The following is a 16,383-nucleotide window of genomic DNA, read 5'->3' as shown; positions in this document are numbered from 1 at the left end:
TCTTGATCAAAGTGAAAGAGAAGAGTGAAAAAGTTGGCTTAAAGCTCAACATTCAGAAAACTAAGATCATAGCACCTGGTCCCATCAATTCACGGCAAACAGATGGGGAAACAATGGAAACTCACAGACTTTACTAGCTTGGGCTCCAAAATCACTGCAGATAGTGACAGCAGCCATGAAATTAAAAGATGCTTGCTCCATGGAAGAAAAGCTATGACCAACTTAGAGAGCATATTAAAAAGTAGAGAGAATTATTTTGCTGACAAAGGTTCATCTAGTCAAAGCTGTAGTTTTTCCAGCAGTCAAGGATGGATAGGACAGTTGGACCATAAAGCTGAGCACTGAAGAATTGATGCTTTTGAACTATGGTGTTGGAGAAGACTCTTGAGAGTCCCTTGGACTGCAAAGAGATTCAACCAGTCCATCCTAAAGGAAATCAGTCCTGAATATTTATTGGAAGGATTGATGTTGAAGCTGAAACTCCGATACATTGGCCACCTGATGCGAAGAACTCATCACTGGAAAAGCCCGCAATGCTGGGAAAGATTGAAGGCAGGAGAAGGGCACAACAGAGGATGAGATGGTTGGATGGCATCAACAACTTGATGGACATAAGTCTGAGCAAGCTGTGGGGAGTTTGTGATGGACAGGGAAGCCTGGCGTGCTGCTGTCCATGGGGTCTCAAAGAGTTGGACACAACTGAGTGACTGAACTGAACTTCCAGTTATAAAATAATAAACCAGGGGGATGTAACATATAGCCTAAGGAATGTGGTCAATAATACTGTTATAGTTTTGTATGGGGACAAATGGTTACTAAATTTACTGTGGTGATCACTTTATAATGTATGCAAATGTCGAGTCACTTTGCAGTACACCTGAAACACTGTATGTCAACTATATTTCAATAAAGAAAAAAGTATACATATAAGTAAATTTACATGAGCATAATTTTTCTAAAGAGAATAAATAAAAACAGAAACATACAAAAAGTGAATCAATGATGTTTCAGAACTGGCAGCGTCCACAGTTTATATAAATATGTCTCATATTAAGGTCAGTGATGTTATTTTTAAAAATAAAAACTGTTTATCTCATAGCAAGCATTCTGCCAGACAGTTCATAAACTGCATTCATATCTGCTATTTTAATTGACACATAACCTTGTTAGGTGGGCAGGACAAGTTTTCAAACCTTCCCCTACCCTCTGTTTTTAAACCTAAGGGTAAGCAGTCACACAAATAATGAATAACATCTGGACCCCCTGCCTACAAAGTCTGTGAATTTTCCATTTTAGCCTGCAGTCTCCTTTTTAAATGTAAATGCAAATTTAAAAGGATGTTCATATTACCTGTTTGGGGAGAGTGTCTTCTCCACCAATACATGTAACTTCTTGGTCTGTTGAGATGTTTTCTAGTTGCTCTGCCAAGTTGTTTCCAGAAATGATGGGACAGGTAACATATAAAAGACGATATAAGTCAGGTATGAGGGTAGCAGCAGAGCCTAACTCACCACAGCTTTCCCTTTTACAGCAACACTACCAATTAGAAATGGCAGGGAGAGTAGATTCAGTCTTTGGTTGGGGAACTAAGATCCCGCATATCAAGGAGCCAAAAAAAAAAATTCACTGATGCTATTTCAATCTAAGACCCTATGAATACATTCATTACTTTTTTTTAATGCTCAAATTGCCCCAAAATGTTCAAAGTGCCCTAAGCCACTAGGTTCTCTTTCAAGGTTGCACCTATGCCTACTGACATAACTGTTAAGACATACAGCTTTGCTTTCTATCACAATAAAATGCCCTAGGCTCATCCTGTATATCTCTTATCACAGACTTGGAAAAAAGTGACCAATTCAGTGGGTCACAAATCACATAAAATTGCAAGCCAGATAAAATTCTTTCTGTATAGTTATGTCCAGTGTAAGCTCATGGCATCACCAACTCAACGGACATGAGTCTGAGTAAACTCCGGGAGTTGGTGACGGACAGGGAGGCCTGGCATGCTGCAGTCCATGGGGTCGCAAGGAGTCGGACAGGACTGAGTGACTGAACTGACTGACTGAGTGTAAGCTCTGTACTATAAAGCAGTAATCTATGACATCCAGAGTGAAGAGGAAAAGTATCAAAACACAAGTCTAGAGTTTCTAGCCTCTGGAGCCTAAGCTTTTCGGATGTTGACCTTGTGAATGAAATCTGGATAAAGAATACTCACCTTCTAAAACAACAGCTTCAGGCTCCTCTGCCTGCGCAACTCCCTCCTCAAACTCTGTGGGGCTGTCACTATCAGAATCAGAACTACCTGACACCTGCAAGTCATCAGGGACAGGATTCCTAGTCTCTGAACCATAAGAGGTGGTTGACGAATGAGGCTGGGTCCTGCTCGCTTGAAAGAAAGCATCCAACGGTGCTCTCAACCTACGCATGGAGAAAGACAACAGAATTCTAGTACAACATACTATCATCACAAGAATAATCTACAGTAATCTGGAGGTAAATCCTAGTCATTTTAATGCGTCACCCGGCCACTAAATGCTGAAGTAGGAACAGAGATTCAGGCAGATGCTGACTGGACTACATATGCTCTTTCCATGCAATTATTCCATTAGCTCACACTGAAGCTTGACCCTTCTGCTAAAAGCTAATCTTACTTTACTGGTACTTCTTTTATCAATATCTTTTAAAGACATGACTCATTAATACATTAAAAGAAAGAGAGGGAAAACTAACTTAGCAATTTGTCTGCTGATATTAGGGGGCTGAAAAGAGAGTGGGCAAGATAAAAAACGGCCCTATTGATCAAATACAGCCTCATGAATTCTGCTGCTGCAGCTACTCAGACCATAGTCTTTGGGGGTATTAAGTCTGGCTACAGTCATTATTGTTTCAACTCTCATTTTAAGCCATTTTTCAAGTTAAAAATGTAAAAAAAAAAAAGTTTAAAGTTCTCTCTTTTGCCCACTCAAACTTTCTGTTGAGCTCTCGAGCGATTTTTTTTCCATTTAGTACATGTGTCAACTCCAGAATTTCTACTTTGTACATTTTTATAACTTCAGTCTCTTTATTAAAATTGTCTATCTGGTGACACAGTGTTTTATCCTTTGCTTTAGTTTTTTGAATATATTTAAATAATCCAGTAAGTTCAACATTTTGGTTTCTTCATAAACAATTTTTTTTCCTGTGTAATGATTATACTTGCTTTACACATCTTATATTTTCTTGAAAATTGGACATCTCATAAAAGATAATGTGATAACTCTGGAAATGAGAATTCACCGTTCCCAGGGTTTGTTGCTGTTATTTGTTATAGTTGCTACAGTTTGTTTAGTGACTTTCTGAAGTAATTCTATAAAGTTTGCATTCTTTGCTATGCGTGCTGCTTAGCTTTGTGCTCAGTTCACGACTAGACAGAGATTTCCTTAAACACCTGGAATCAGTAAGCCTCCCAGTCTTCGCTGAGATATCTGACGTGTGTGTTGGGGCACGTAATCAATAATCAGCCAGGCAGGTGACAGCTCTACCTCAGACTTCACTTCTTGCTTATGCAGAGCCTCAAGGTCAGCCAGAGATGAGAGCTAACTGCCTTAGTGCCTTCTTAGGCTTTTCATGAGCGTGGGTACAGCTGCACACAGCCCTCGATATGTATGTGGCCTTTTAGATTTCCAAGAATATGTCAGAACTTTTTAAAACCCCATATGAAGATCACATCCCCCAGCTTTTCCTTTTAGGCTTTCTGATTAGTCTAATGTTTGCCCCAATGACCATCCACTGCCTCAGGCAGATCCTGGGGAATAGGCTTTAAGCTTTTAGGACTAAGACAAGACAGGAATAACCTTTCAAGTGGCATTTTCCAGGAAATCACTGAACAGGTGAAAAAAGATTTCTTTGCGATTGAGGTTTCAAAGTACCTCCAATCCCATTCTACTCTCTCTAGTTGCTTCTAGGCTACTGCCCTTTCACTGTGATTACAGGCAGTTTTCAAGACTACTATGGAGCTGAGAAATAGATTTAAGGGCCTAGATCTGATAGATAGAGTGCCTCATGGAACTATGGAATGAGGTTCGTGACACTGTACAGGAGATAGGGATCAAGACCATCCCCATGGGAAAGAAATGCAAAAAAGCAAAATGGCTGTCTGGGGAGGCCTTACAAATAGCTGTGAAAAGAAGAGAAGCAAAAAGCAAAGGAGAAAAGGAAAGATATAAGCATCTGAATGCAGAGTTCCAGAGAATAGCAAGAAGAGGTAAGAAAGCCTTCTTCAGCGATCAATGCAAAGAAACAAGAGGAACAGAACAGAATGGGAAAGACTAGAGACCTCTTCAAGAAAATTAGAGATACCAAGGGAACATTTCATGTGAAGATGGACTTGATAGAGGACAGAAATGGTATGGACCCAACAGAAGCAGAAGGTATTAAGAAGAGGTGGCAAGAATACACGGAAGAACTGTACAAAAAAGATCTTCACAACCTGGATAATCACGATGGTGTGATCACTCATCTAGAGCCAGACATCCTGGAATGTGAAGTCAAGTGGGCCTTAGAAAGCATCACTACAAACAAAGCTGGTGGAGGTGATGGAACTCCAGTTGAGCTACTTCAAATCCTGAAAGATGATGCTGTGAAAGTGCTGGACTCAATATGCCAGCAAATTTGGAAAACTCAGCAGTGGCCACAGGACCGGAAACGGTCAGTTTTCATTCCAATTCCAAAGAAAGGCAATGCCAAAGAATGCTCAAATTACCACACAATTGCACTCATCTCACATGCTAGTAAAGTAATGCTCAAAATTCTCCAAGCCAGGCTTCAGCAATACGTGAACCGTGAACTTCCAGATGTTCAAGCTGGTTTTAGAAAAGGCAGAGGAACCAGAGATCAAATTGCCAACATCTGCTGGATCATGGAAAAAGCAATAGTTCCAGAAAAACATCTATTTCTGCTTTATTGACTATGCCAAAGCCTTTGACTGTGTGGATCACAAGAAACTGTGGAAGATTCTGAGAGAGATGGGAATACCAGACCACCTGACCTGTCTCTTGAGAAATCTGTATGCAGGTCAGGAGGCAACAGTTAGAACTGGACATGGAACAACAGACTGGTTCCAAATAGGAAAAGGAGTACGCCAAGGCTGTATATTGTCACCCTGCTTATTTAACTTCTATGCAGAGTACATCATGAGAAACGCTGGGCTAGATGAATCACAAGCTGGAATAAAGACTGCAGGGAGAATTATCAATAACCTCAGATATGCAGATGACACCACCCTTATGGCAGAAAGTGAAGAGGAACTAAAAAGCCTCTTGATGAAAGTGAAAGAAGAGAGTGAAAAAGAAGAGAGTGTTGGCTTAAAGCTCAACATTCAGAAAACAAAGATCATGGCATTCGGTCCCATTACTTCATGGGAAATAGATGGGGAAACAGTGGAAACAGTGTCAGACTTTATTTTTTGGGGCTCCAAAATCACTGCAGATGGTGACTGCAGCCATGAAATTAAAAGACACTTACTCCTTGGAAGGAAAGTTATGACCAACCTAGATAGCATATTCAAAAGCAGAGACATTACTTTGCCGACTAAGGTCCATCTAGTCAAGGATATGGTTTTTCCTGTGGTCATGTACGGATGTGAGAGTTGGACTGTGAAGAAGGCTGAGCACCGAAGAATCAATGCTTCTGAACTGTGGTGTTGGAGAAGACTTCAAGGAGATCCAACCAGTCCATTCTAAAGGAGATCAGCCCTGGGATTTCTTTGGAAGGAATGATGCTAAAGCTGAAACTCCAGTACTTTGGCCACCTCATGCGAAGAGTTGACTCATTGGAAAAGACTCTGATGCTGGGAGGGATTGGGGGCAGGAGGAGAAGGGGACGACAGAGGATGAGACGGCTGGATGGCATCACTGACTCGATGGACGTGGATCTGAGTGAACTCCGGGAGTTGGTGATGGACAGGGAGGCCTGGCATGCTGCGATTCATGGGGTCTCAAAGAGTCGGACATGACTGAGCGACTGAACTGATGGAACTGAAGAGAATGGGAATAGGGAATGCCACAAAGCTCACAGTTCTTACTGAGACTCAACTGGCTTTCTTTGAGACTCACTCACTGAACTGCTACAAGCACTGGATAATTTCCAGAATACTGAAAAAGTTGATTTTGATAAATGTTGCCAGTTGTTTCATTCATTCGACACAGAGGATTTTTCTGAGGTCCTTATTCTGCCATTTGCACTGATGTCACTCAGGTTTGTTTTTTTAAGAAAATGCTAAGCAAGTGTACATATTTATTTTTAAGAACTGTGCGTGAACAGCAACTATAGCTACTCATGAGGATAAGCACATAAGCATAGCACTGCCTAAGAACATTTGACTAAATGAAATATAAAGTTAACCTATTATATGCATAGGGCTTCCTTTATAGCTCAGTCGATAAAGAATCTGCCTGCTGCAATGCAGGAGACCCAGGTTCAATTCCTGGGTAGGGAAGATCCCGTGGAGAAGGAAATGGCAATCTACTCCAGTATTCTTGCTTCGAGAATCCCATGGGCAAGGAGCCTGGCAGGCTACAGTTCATGGGGTCTTAAGAGTCGGACATGACTTAGCTCCTAAACCACCATCATTACATGCTTATCAATAGCATTCTATATAGAAACCAGCAAAAATTAAGTGATTAATTTTTTTAAATCACTCATTAATATCGCTTTTATTAGCAAATAGGCATTTCCAAGGTCAGAAGGGGACTATGAAGAGCAACTGGGAGACAGTGCTTAGGAGTATAGTCTTGAAATCCTCTTCTTTTCGTGCACTCATCATCTCTGGATTAAATAACAGTAGAATAAATTCATGCCCCTTGCTTACCCTCTGTAGTGCTAGATTCCATAAGCTCCATGAAAACAGGTACCCTGATCTGTCCTGTTCAGATGTATGTATCTCCAAGGCAAAAGGGCAGTCTCTCACATAGTGGAGTGTTACAAATATTTGACGAATGAATGATGACGCTGACAGTCAGAATCAAGCAGCCTCAAACAAAGAAATAGGAAAGGAGTTTGTGACCTTGACTGAGAAGTAGTTGGGAAAAATATCCCACTAGGTAGGTTTCCCCAATGTGGTGGAGCCTGAGGCAAAAGCATCTCACCTTGGCCCAGGCTCTCAATACCTGGTGCAGGGGTAGTGTGCCAGGTGAGTAAATGCCGCCAAACACCATAATGAGAAATTCACTTCAGGATATTCAGAAGGTATAAGCAAATCAGTCCTGGGAAAGCTCAGACTTCTGTGTGAATTTAGTGTGGAATTAATTTACAACACAATATTTAACAGCAAAAAATTTTAAGTCTCATTTATCAGGCTCCAGAATCCATGCTCTCTGCACAGTTGCTTTGCCTTGAAGGTTTATTCTCTTTATGGAGACAGACAAACTGACATCATTTAACATCTAAATTATGTAGCTCAATCCCTGAGCACAGATTCTACATACATCAAGAAATTTTCTGATTATAGAGTTTGGCTTCTGTGTGTCAGTATCCTCTAGGAGAACCATGCTGACAATGCCAGAGAATCTGGTCTCTGTGCTCTTTCTAATTTTCTCTGTAAATTGGCATCTGATTTATAAGTGTCATTCTCCTGTGAACTCATTACACTAATGTCCCCAACCAAGTGCAATCCCCTCACCCACTCACCCAATGTATGAACAACCAAGCCTGAGGACAATTTAAGAGTCCTCTTCACAGTTCCTGAGGATACCACTCTCAACTCTCAGCCCCCTGATTATTTCAACAGGGTCCCCAAATTGCACTACAAGGTATCTTCGTCTACGACACAAATATATGAAATCCTACTTTGCTTTGAAAATCATTGTAAATGGCACCTTAAAATAACAGAGTAGCATGCACTTGTAACTCCTGTCAACACAGAACTAGGCTCTTCTCACCCTTGATGGATCACATCCAGCACTGACCAGGCATTAGAGACTACAGCCACAGTAACAGCAGCCCTGATACACAAATCAGCAGGATCCATTGAAAAGGATGCTGAAATCCAAAATCAGAAGGCACAATTCCAATTCCAGGGTTATCTCAGTCAAATCATAAATCACCGCTTCATCTTCCTCATTTGTAAAACACAGATAACAGATGGCCCAGCTACCACTATTTAGTGCCATCTCATTCTTTTCAATATTTATTTTTTATTATTTATTTGTTTGGCTGTGCCGGGTCTTAGCTGTGGCATGCAAACTATCAGTTGCCACATGTGGGATTAAGTTCTCTAACCAGGGATTGATCCCAGGCCCCCTGCATTGGGAGTGCAGAGTCTTAGGCACGGGACCACCATGGAAGCCCCTCATTATTTTCATAGTGTTAGAAAAAGGGATCTGATTGAAGCTTCCTTTATTTGCTTTTGTAGACAACAGTCAGATCCAGGTTCCAACATCAGCTCTAACCTCCTCTGTACTGTCAACTCTGAGACCCTGAATAGATCACTCTCTCAGGGTCCAAGTTTCTTTCACATTTAAAATGAAAAGGTTGAATTCAATTTCTTTCAACATTATGAAGACATTTAGAAAGCCAACTGTGGAACTAAGTATTTCAAATAAAGCAGAAGTTAAAAAACAGATTAAAATATAGACAACTGTTATTCTTCGTAACTGTCAAGACTTGACAGCTAACCCTTTCAAGAGGCAAATTCAAACCAAAACCTATGGAAGAAAATTATTTTTAACTCTACAACACAGTATCAGGTGAGGAGGGCTAGAATGTTTCCCACTTAGTCAGATAAGTTCTATATTAATTCACACTCTACTTTTCACAAGGGTTCTCTAAATCTAGCCTGCCCATCTTATAAAATCTACTGTACCACTAAGTGGAGTGAATCTTGGGCAAGTAGAGTGGACTTGCAAGTTAAATATATATATATGTATATATTTGATGTACAAGAGACAAATGATCAAAAGAAAAGCCAGCCTCTGCAGACACCACTGCTAACAAACTACCAACAAGTTTTCAAAACCTATCTGTATACCTTTATCCTCTCCACTACTTTGTGAAGTAAATAAACCAAGTAATTTTATTTTCATCTGATTTATGAGGTACTGGGGATTCAGAAAGGTTACCCGACTTGCCAAGTCACAATGCTAATTCCTGGCAGCACTGGGGCTATCATCAGGGCCTAAGGTTCATAATTCCCAATCAGGTACTAATCCCACTATTTACACTTCTATTTACCTGGCACTGTTTGTCCTTTGGGACCCTCCTGCTCTTGCCCTCCGTGAAGCAGAACTCCTCCTATTCCTCCTCGCTCTCACAGGCCCCACTCTGCGGTCTGAAGTTGGTCGCAGGAATTCCAGCATGCCATGAAGTCTCTGCAGCCCACTGATGAAGCTGTTCACTGAATCCAATGAAGGCACTTGGGGAGTGCGGTCAGCACCAGATCTCAACCTAAACTCCTCTAAAACTCCTGGATTGAGGTTCCCCCCAGTCTCTGTTCCTGAGAGCTCCACTTCCTCTGTCAGATCAACAGATATCTGTGGAATAGGCGGAAGCAGCGGCACTCTCTCTGGGCTGTTGATCACCTCCTCAGGAATGGGTTGGAGCAGGGGTGGTCCTCCTTCGATGCTGACCACCTCAGCAAGTACAGGATGCAACACGGGCGGTCCCTCCTGGCTGCTGACTTCCTCAGTATGAGGAGGCTGGAGCAGGGGTGGTCCCCCTTGGCTGCTGACCACCTCAGCAGGAGCAGGCTGATCTGCAGCACCATGATCTAATTGCACCTGAAGATCATATTCCATTGCTTCATGAGCCATCACTGAGGAAGCAATATTTGTAAAAAGTATTAGTAAAATGTATCAGCTACGTGGCATGTTTATCTAATTATGTCTATCATTTAATATCTGTTTAAGATCATTCTTGACAAAACTGAGAAACTTAAAAAGATGATTTTAGCTCTTTTCTTATAAGGACTTTTAACCAGTTATCCTGTTTGCCCTTTGAAAACATAAAGTCATGTGATCATAGCACCAGTCTTTAAAAGAATCTATAAAATAAAGAGAATTGAACTATTGAAAATAATCCCCCAGACCTCTTGCAGTTCTGTCATGACCTATATATGGACATTTACTACAACAAATGCATATAATGCTATATTTAATTTTAGTAGGCAATATTCATCTTTCATGGCACTAAAGTGCAAAAAATAAACACAGAAAGAACATTTCCACAAAATAACTCAATTAATAACTCAAAATAGAAATTTACCTATTTCCTCCAAAAAGGCTGAGCAACCTTTATTTACTTCAACTTTTTCATTACTTTTGTTTTCTGTCTCTAAGTCCATTTGTCAGTCCATTCAACAAATATTTATTAAGCACTGGTTATGTTCCTTTCATTATTTGTTTCTTGTCTCTACTCCACTACATTAGTCTATTTTTCAAGAAATATTTAAGCATCTGTCATATAGTCAGACACTCCACAGAAGCAAACAGATAAGTGGATAAGACCCAGCGTAATACAATTTACATTCTAGCAAACGAGAGAACAAATCAATGTGAAAAATTATATATTGTGCCATTTGGTTTTAGGAGTGGGGGGCAAGACACAACAGTGAGAGGTGGCCTCTTATAAGCGAAAATTAAACCAAGACAAGAAGGATTAAAAGAAGTTGGCCATATGAAGAGCCAAGAAAGAGTTTCAGAAGAAAATTAATACAAGGTGTCTGCTAAGTATGGGTTTAGTGCATCAGAGAAACTAGGAAGCCCAGCATAACGAGCACAGTAAGAAAGAGCAGACAGTATGAGGTTTAACATGAGGAGTGAAGTTGATGATACACGACACTTTCACTAGAAGACCTTGGTAAGGAGTTTCTTCTGTGTTAGGAATGGACTGTAGGGGAGGAAAAGTGCAGGCAAAGTGACCACTTTATAGGCTATTATGAGAGTATAAACTAGTGGTCACAGAGGCAAGACTAGTAGCAGTGGAGATAGAAGAGTAGACAGCTTTAAGAATCCTCAGTATAGTCATGCCACTTCAAATCTTGGGATAGATTAACTACCTAAGAAGGAATTGAGATAGAAGAAAAGCAGGCCAAGGAACAATACCAGAGACATTAAAAGGATAAGTTATAGGAAGAGAACCCAGAAACCAAGACCATGAGTTGGAGAAAACCTGGGAGAGTGTGGTGTCTTGGAAGAATTATGCAAGGAGGGGACAGTCAGGTGTGTCAAGTGCTACTGAGGGGAAGAATGACCACTAGATTTAGCAATGTAGAGGTGACAGATAATCTAGAAAAGAGCTGTTTCCTCAAAGTGATGAGTAGAGGCCAGGCTGGAGTGGTCAGCATAAATGCAGAGAAGTCCAATAAACAGAGCAGATAAAGTATGTTTTTCTTTCTCAGTCATTCCTGAAAATCCATGAACATGACCCCGATCCCCTTGCAAGAAATAGCATTAAAAAAAGAATAAATCACAAGCACAAAGCAAAGAGAGTATGAGACATACAAATCAGTTTTCTGTACCAATAACTGATAGGACTGTGTGCTACTGAAAAGCAAGCTAATTTCCACTGAGGGAACTGTAGAAACCACATAGCACAGAAGATAGCATTGAAAGATGGAGATGGAAAGGAGGATGAGCTGAAAGCCTGGGAAAGTAATCTGTTCCTCAAGGAAACAATAAAAAACATCTCCCCCTATGCTGCAGAAAACTGGAATTTTGAACCACACAGACTTAAGACCAGCAGTGAAAACAAGGAGTTAAGTGAAATTCTATAAACTTTCACAAGTGTGAAACACTTCCAACCCTTCTCCCCAGCTGCACAAATCCAGAATGCAATATTCTGGTTTTTACACATTCTCTATGCCTCAAGGCAGGAGATTAGAGGACTGTTCTCTAGAGAAAACCAGCTGAAGAGAAAAGATCTATAAACACTAACACTTGAAAATCTCAAGAAAACGGCTGGGTTTCTGTCCTTACAGCTAACGGTAAAAGTCCCTTGGTTGGTAAGGTTCAGTCATTCATACACAGCTTCCAACAGTCTTCTGGGGTGGAGTGTGGGGCGGGGGGGTGTCTCTCTGCAAAACAAACAAACAGCCAAAGAACAACTGACATTCAAGAAAAGCCTCCAACATGAGAGGAGACCAAAGCAGACAAAGAGAAGAAACTTGGAAAAAAGAAATGTGATGCAAGAAATGGTAATAAGTAAGTAAATACAATAAATCCAAACTTAAAATGCCAAGGGAAAAAAATCAAAATAAAACCTTTAATAGAAGGATTGTAAGATAAACCTGAAGAACTCTCAGAAAACAAAAGACAGCAAAAAATAATATTAAAAGGTTAAGTCAGAATACTTGACTAACTTAAGTACAAGAATGAGAACTCAAAATGGAAAAAAAAGTGAAGCAAAACCTCTGGTCAAGATGGAACCATAAACTCTCTTCCCACTAAGAATCCCAATTAAGTAAATTTCCTCAAAAATTATACTGAAAAGAAAAAAGCAGACTACAGATGAAACTCCATTATTAATTCCATCTTTAGGGCACTTAAAAATATGCAAAACCACACTACTATATGGATTTATAAATATAAGGTAGTATAAAAAAGCCCAAGCATGAAAAATACCCAATTCACGAGTAGGACGGTGCTGGCGTACCTATGAGGCTTTGACTATAGAATTTATTTATTCAAGAAAAAGAAAAAGAAAAACTACCAAAAGGTCAAAGTCAAAATTTGTTAGATAGGGGTGGTGAATGGACGAATCTTTTAAAAATTATTCAGATTAAAAATTATACAGATGTGTAGAACAGTCTTTTGGACTCTGTGGGAGAGAGAGGGTTGGATGATTTGGGAGAATGGCATTGAAACATGTATAATATCATATATGAAATGAGTCGCCAGTCCAGGTTCAATGCATGATACTGGATGCTTGGGGCTGGTGCACTGAGATGACCCAGAGGGATGGTACTGGGAGGGAGGAGGGAGGGGGGGTTCAGGATGGGGAACACGTGTATACCTGTGGCGGATTCATGTTGATGTATGGCAAAACCAATACAATATTGTAAAGTAATTAACCTCCAATTAAATTTATATTTATTTATTTTTTAATTTATATTTTAAAAAATAAATAAAATTATTCTGTGCACTTTTCGGTATGGTTAACATTAAAAAGTGAAATTTCTTCCCATGATACGCCAGTTCTGATTAGAGAACAAAAGTTCTGATGAGATGTGAAAGGCCCAGAACCAAATCCCAGCCTCATTCATCGGTGTATCCTACACAAGAAGTACACAGTAGATGCTAAATACTTACTGAATTACCCACCACAGATACACCTAAAAACGCAAAACCAATCAACTTCTAAGAACGTATCAGCACCCAATATTGACAGACAGAAGAAACAGAGAACAACGTCATCCTGGAAGAAAGTTCTCTACACGGCGCAGTGCTGGAGCAAAGCTTCCCCATCAATGTGGGCCAACACAAAACCCGCCAGGCCTGGGGTTGAGCAGGGGCGAGTCGGAGGGTCCCCGCCATGCCGTGAGCAGCCCGTGCACATCCCGTGGTTCTCCCAAGCTTTCTTACTCAGATCTCAACCAACGTCCACGCTAGGCGCGATGAAGACTCCCAATTGAAAAGAAGAGGAGGCGCGGGCGGGGAGTCGGGACGACCTGGGTTCGAATCCGTGTTCCGTCACGTCCTACCTGAGGACCTTACTTGGGACGGTTGCCCAGCTTCCCTGTTCGACTTATTCGTCTTTAAAAAGTGGGGATAATACAAGTATTTACGTCACAGTGTTGCTGTGAGGTAAAGCTGGCTAGAACGATAGGTCTTTCGTTCAACTTGAAAGTGAGGCGGGCACTCCGTGCGACAGCAGTTATCTGCACGGGAAGAGTCCGCGGCTCCACTCCCTGGAGAGCGACCAGGGACCTCTGACTCCGGGCCAGCGACCTCCTGACCCCAGCCCTGCGGCGAACTCTGCTCCTTCCAGGAATCCGGAGTTCCTTCCTTCCCCGCCCCACCCGCACCTCGGGGGCCGCCCCAGCAGCCCCGAAAGAACGGGAATTTAGGTGCCTCGGCCCCGACCGTTGGGACCGCCCGGAGGGCCCAAATCTCCTCAGACCACCGAGTTCAAGCCCGCCCCCGGCCCAACTCGGGCCCTGCGTCCAGGGGCCCAGGGGAAGTCGTCCCGGACCCAGACGCCCAAAGCCTGGGGAGAGGCAAGCGCCCACCTCACCTGAAGCCAGAGCACACGGTCAGACTCGCCAGGTCGCCGGAGGCGCAGCCACCCCCTGAGAAAAACTTGCCGGACTGGCTACTACAGCCACTTGCCAGCAGCTCAAGCTGCCCGCCTGAGGTGGTGGCTGGGCCTGTTCCTATTGGGCAGCAGTTCCAGCCGGTAGCCAATACCCTGTCTTCTTCTTTCTTTGGTCGCCGCTGACTGAAACAGCGGCGCTCTCATTGGCTGACCCTTCGTAAACGGGGTAGGCAGGATTACGCGCAAGGAAGCCTCCTACAATTGGTAGAAATCAACGTCCGTCAACACGCGCCCAGCCCCCAAAGAGAAAAACGGAAGAAGCCTTTTACCGCTCTTTATTTGAACTTTGTGGCGGGACAAAGTTGTAAGGGAAAGATTTTTTAGTCCATTTTGAAAAGATGAAAATATTAAAACTGCGCCTCGTGCTGTTTCGCCTAAAGTCTTTGGTGAAGAAGATGCCTGTCACCAAAGCCAACCTTAGCATTTGTACTTTTTTTTCATCTTCCTGCCTTTAAGGGAGCTTCTACTGAGCAAGTTAGTATGAGGAGAAAGGAATTTTATTTTGTAAACAAATACAAATATTATGGAGTAGAAAGAAAAATATTTTGAATGATTCTCACTGTTGTATAAGTAATGGCAGAGGAGCCTCCAGGGAGCGGAACCTCAGACTCTTCATGTGCAGATTAGACAATACATAGAAGCAAAAAAGAAAAACTGTCTCCAGAGAAGTCATTGTTAACTCCGTTTAAATCTTCGTCTATCTAAATATGGATATTTAAATATAGATGGAATTGTTTTAATCTTAATATATCTTGAATTACTTTCCTTGTCAATGAATACGTAGGCACATCATCAAATACTGAATGATTCTTTAAAAATTGTTTACATTAAAAGTTAATAGGTAATTCTCACATAGCAAAAAAATTTGGAAAACAAAAAGGACAAAATTTGGACAACTATGAAAAATACACAGAATGTTTCTGAACACTTCTGAGAGTATATTCATTTATGATCCACCTAATGGTCATGTTTACTAATTAGGAGAATAAGAGAATAAAACACACAAGCCAGAAATGTATAGTCTTCAACCTCCAAAAGTTTCCTATAATTAGAGGACAAAAGTGTTGGTTGTGTTCCATTTTAGGGGAGAAATTCCTGTTTACAACTTAGTGGGTGATTACTTACAATGTTGCACTCACTATGCACCACTTCACAGAAGAGTTGTTTAGATGTATGTCTTTTTTTCCCCTTCACCAAAAGATACAATTAATTGTATATTACTTACTAAATAGAAACTACATGACAGTAACTACTGTTAAGGATCTGAATTGTATAAATAAAATGAAACATTTGAAAGAATTCTCAAGGTTAAAATATGCGAAAGAAACTTAACACTTGTGGTAAGCCTTCTCCCCAGGCTCTGGGGAAAGCCATTAGTTTTCCTGTAGCATTAGGAGTACCATCATTCATTCATTTTCTAGTCCATTCAGTCAACAAATACTTTATTAAACCATTCCTGGAATCCCAGCTCTGGTCTATATGGTGTATTATATATACACTTAGTCGTTCAGGGAGAGTCCCTGGTGGCTCAGATGGTATTAGCTCGAGAAAAGCCTCAGTGTTCAACCTGTCCTTGTTGATTCTTTTTTAACTTAAAATGTTCTAGGTTTAAAAACATCAAGAATAAATAAAAGGTAAAAAGGAATAGAAATGAACCACAATTTTATTACCCAGAGATTTATTCCCCAGATTATAAGCTCCAATTTTTGCCTTTTTTTTTTTAAATTTAATTTTATGGAACTATAGTTGTGTTAGTTTCAGGTGTACAGCAGAGTGATCCACTTAAGCATGTAAATATATTCCTCCTTTTTTAGATTCTTTTCTCATATAGGCTATCACAGAATATTGAATAGAGTTCCCTGTGCTATCGAGTAGGTCCTTGTTGGTTATCTGTCTTATATATAGAAGTGTATGTTCATCCCAAGCTCCCAATTGACTCCTCTCCCTGCCTGCCCCCACCTGTTGTTGTCTCCTCAGTAATTGGAACAATGCCCAGCACATTGCTATTGAATGATTTGGGATGAGTTCAGGTGGAAAGAAAAGCAGTGACAAGTAGAGGTCACCTTACCAAGAGCAAAGGTGTAAAAAAATTCAGAA

At 41.0% G+C, this 16,383-nt stretch overlaps 1 protein-coding gene across 1 annotated transcript in view; it reads right to left on the bottom strand.

The window, feature by feature from the left end:
• The window catches only part of RFWD3 (ring finger and WD repeat domain 3), a 36,665-nt gene extending 22,314 nt beyond the window's left edge, over positions 1–14,351 (bottom strand). The window contains exons 1-4 of the mRNA XM_040253530.1: positions 14,206–14,351; positions 9,208–9,787; positions 2,216–2,418; positions 1,351–1,421 (exon numbers count right to left, since the gene is read on the bottom strand). Coding sequence (XP_040109464.1) covers positions 1,351–1,421; positions 2,216–2,418; positions 9,208–9,785 — 852 coding nt within the window. The 5' untranslated portion in view covers positions 9,786–9,787; positions 14,206–14,351. The remainder of the gene's footprint in view (positions 1–1,350; positions 1,422–2,215; positions 2,419–9,207; positions 9,788–14,205) is intronic.
• Positions 14,352–16,383: the final 2,032 nt, after the last annotated feature.

This window comes from Oryx dammah, unplaced genomic scaffold, assembly GCF_014754425.2.
Source record: "Oryx dammah isolate SB20612 unplaced genomic scaffold, SCBI_Odam_1.1 HiC_scaffold_13, whole genome shotgun sequence".
Classification (NCBI taxonomy): Eukaryota; Metazoa; Chordata; class Mammalia; order Artiodactyla; family Bovidae; genus Oryx; species Oryx dammah.
The sequence above is the reverse complement of the archived record's forward strand: the minus strand, read 5'-3'. Positions and strand labels throughout refer to the sequence as shown.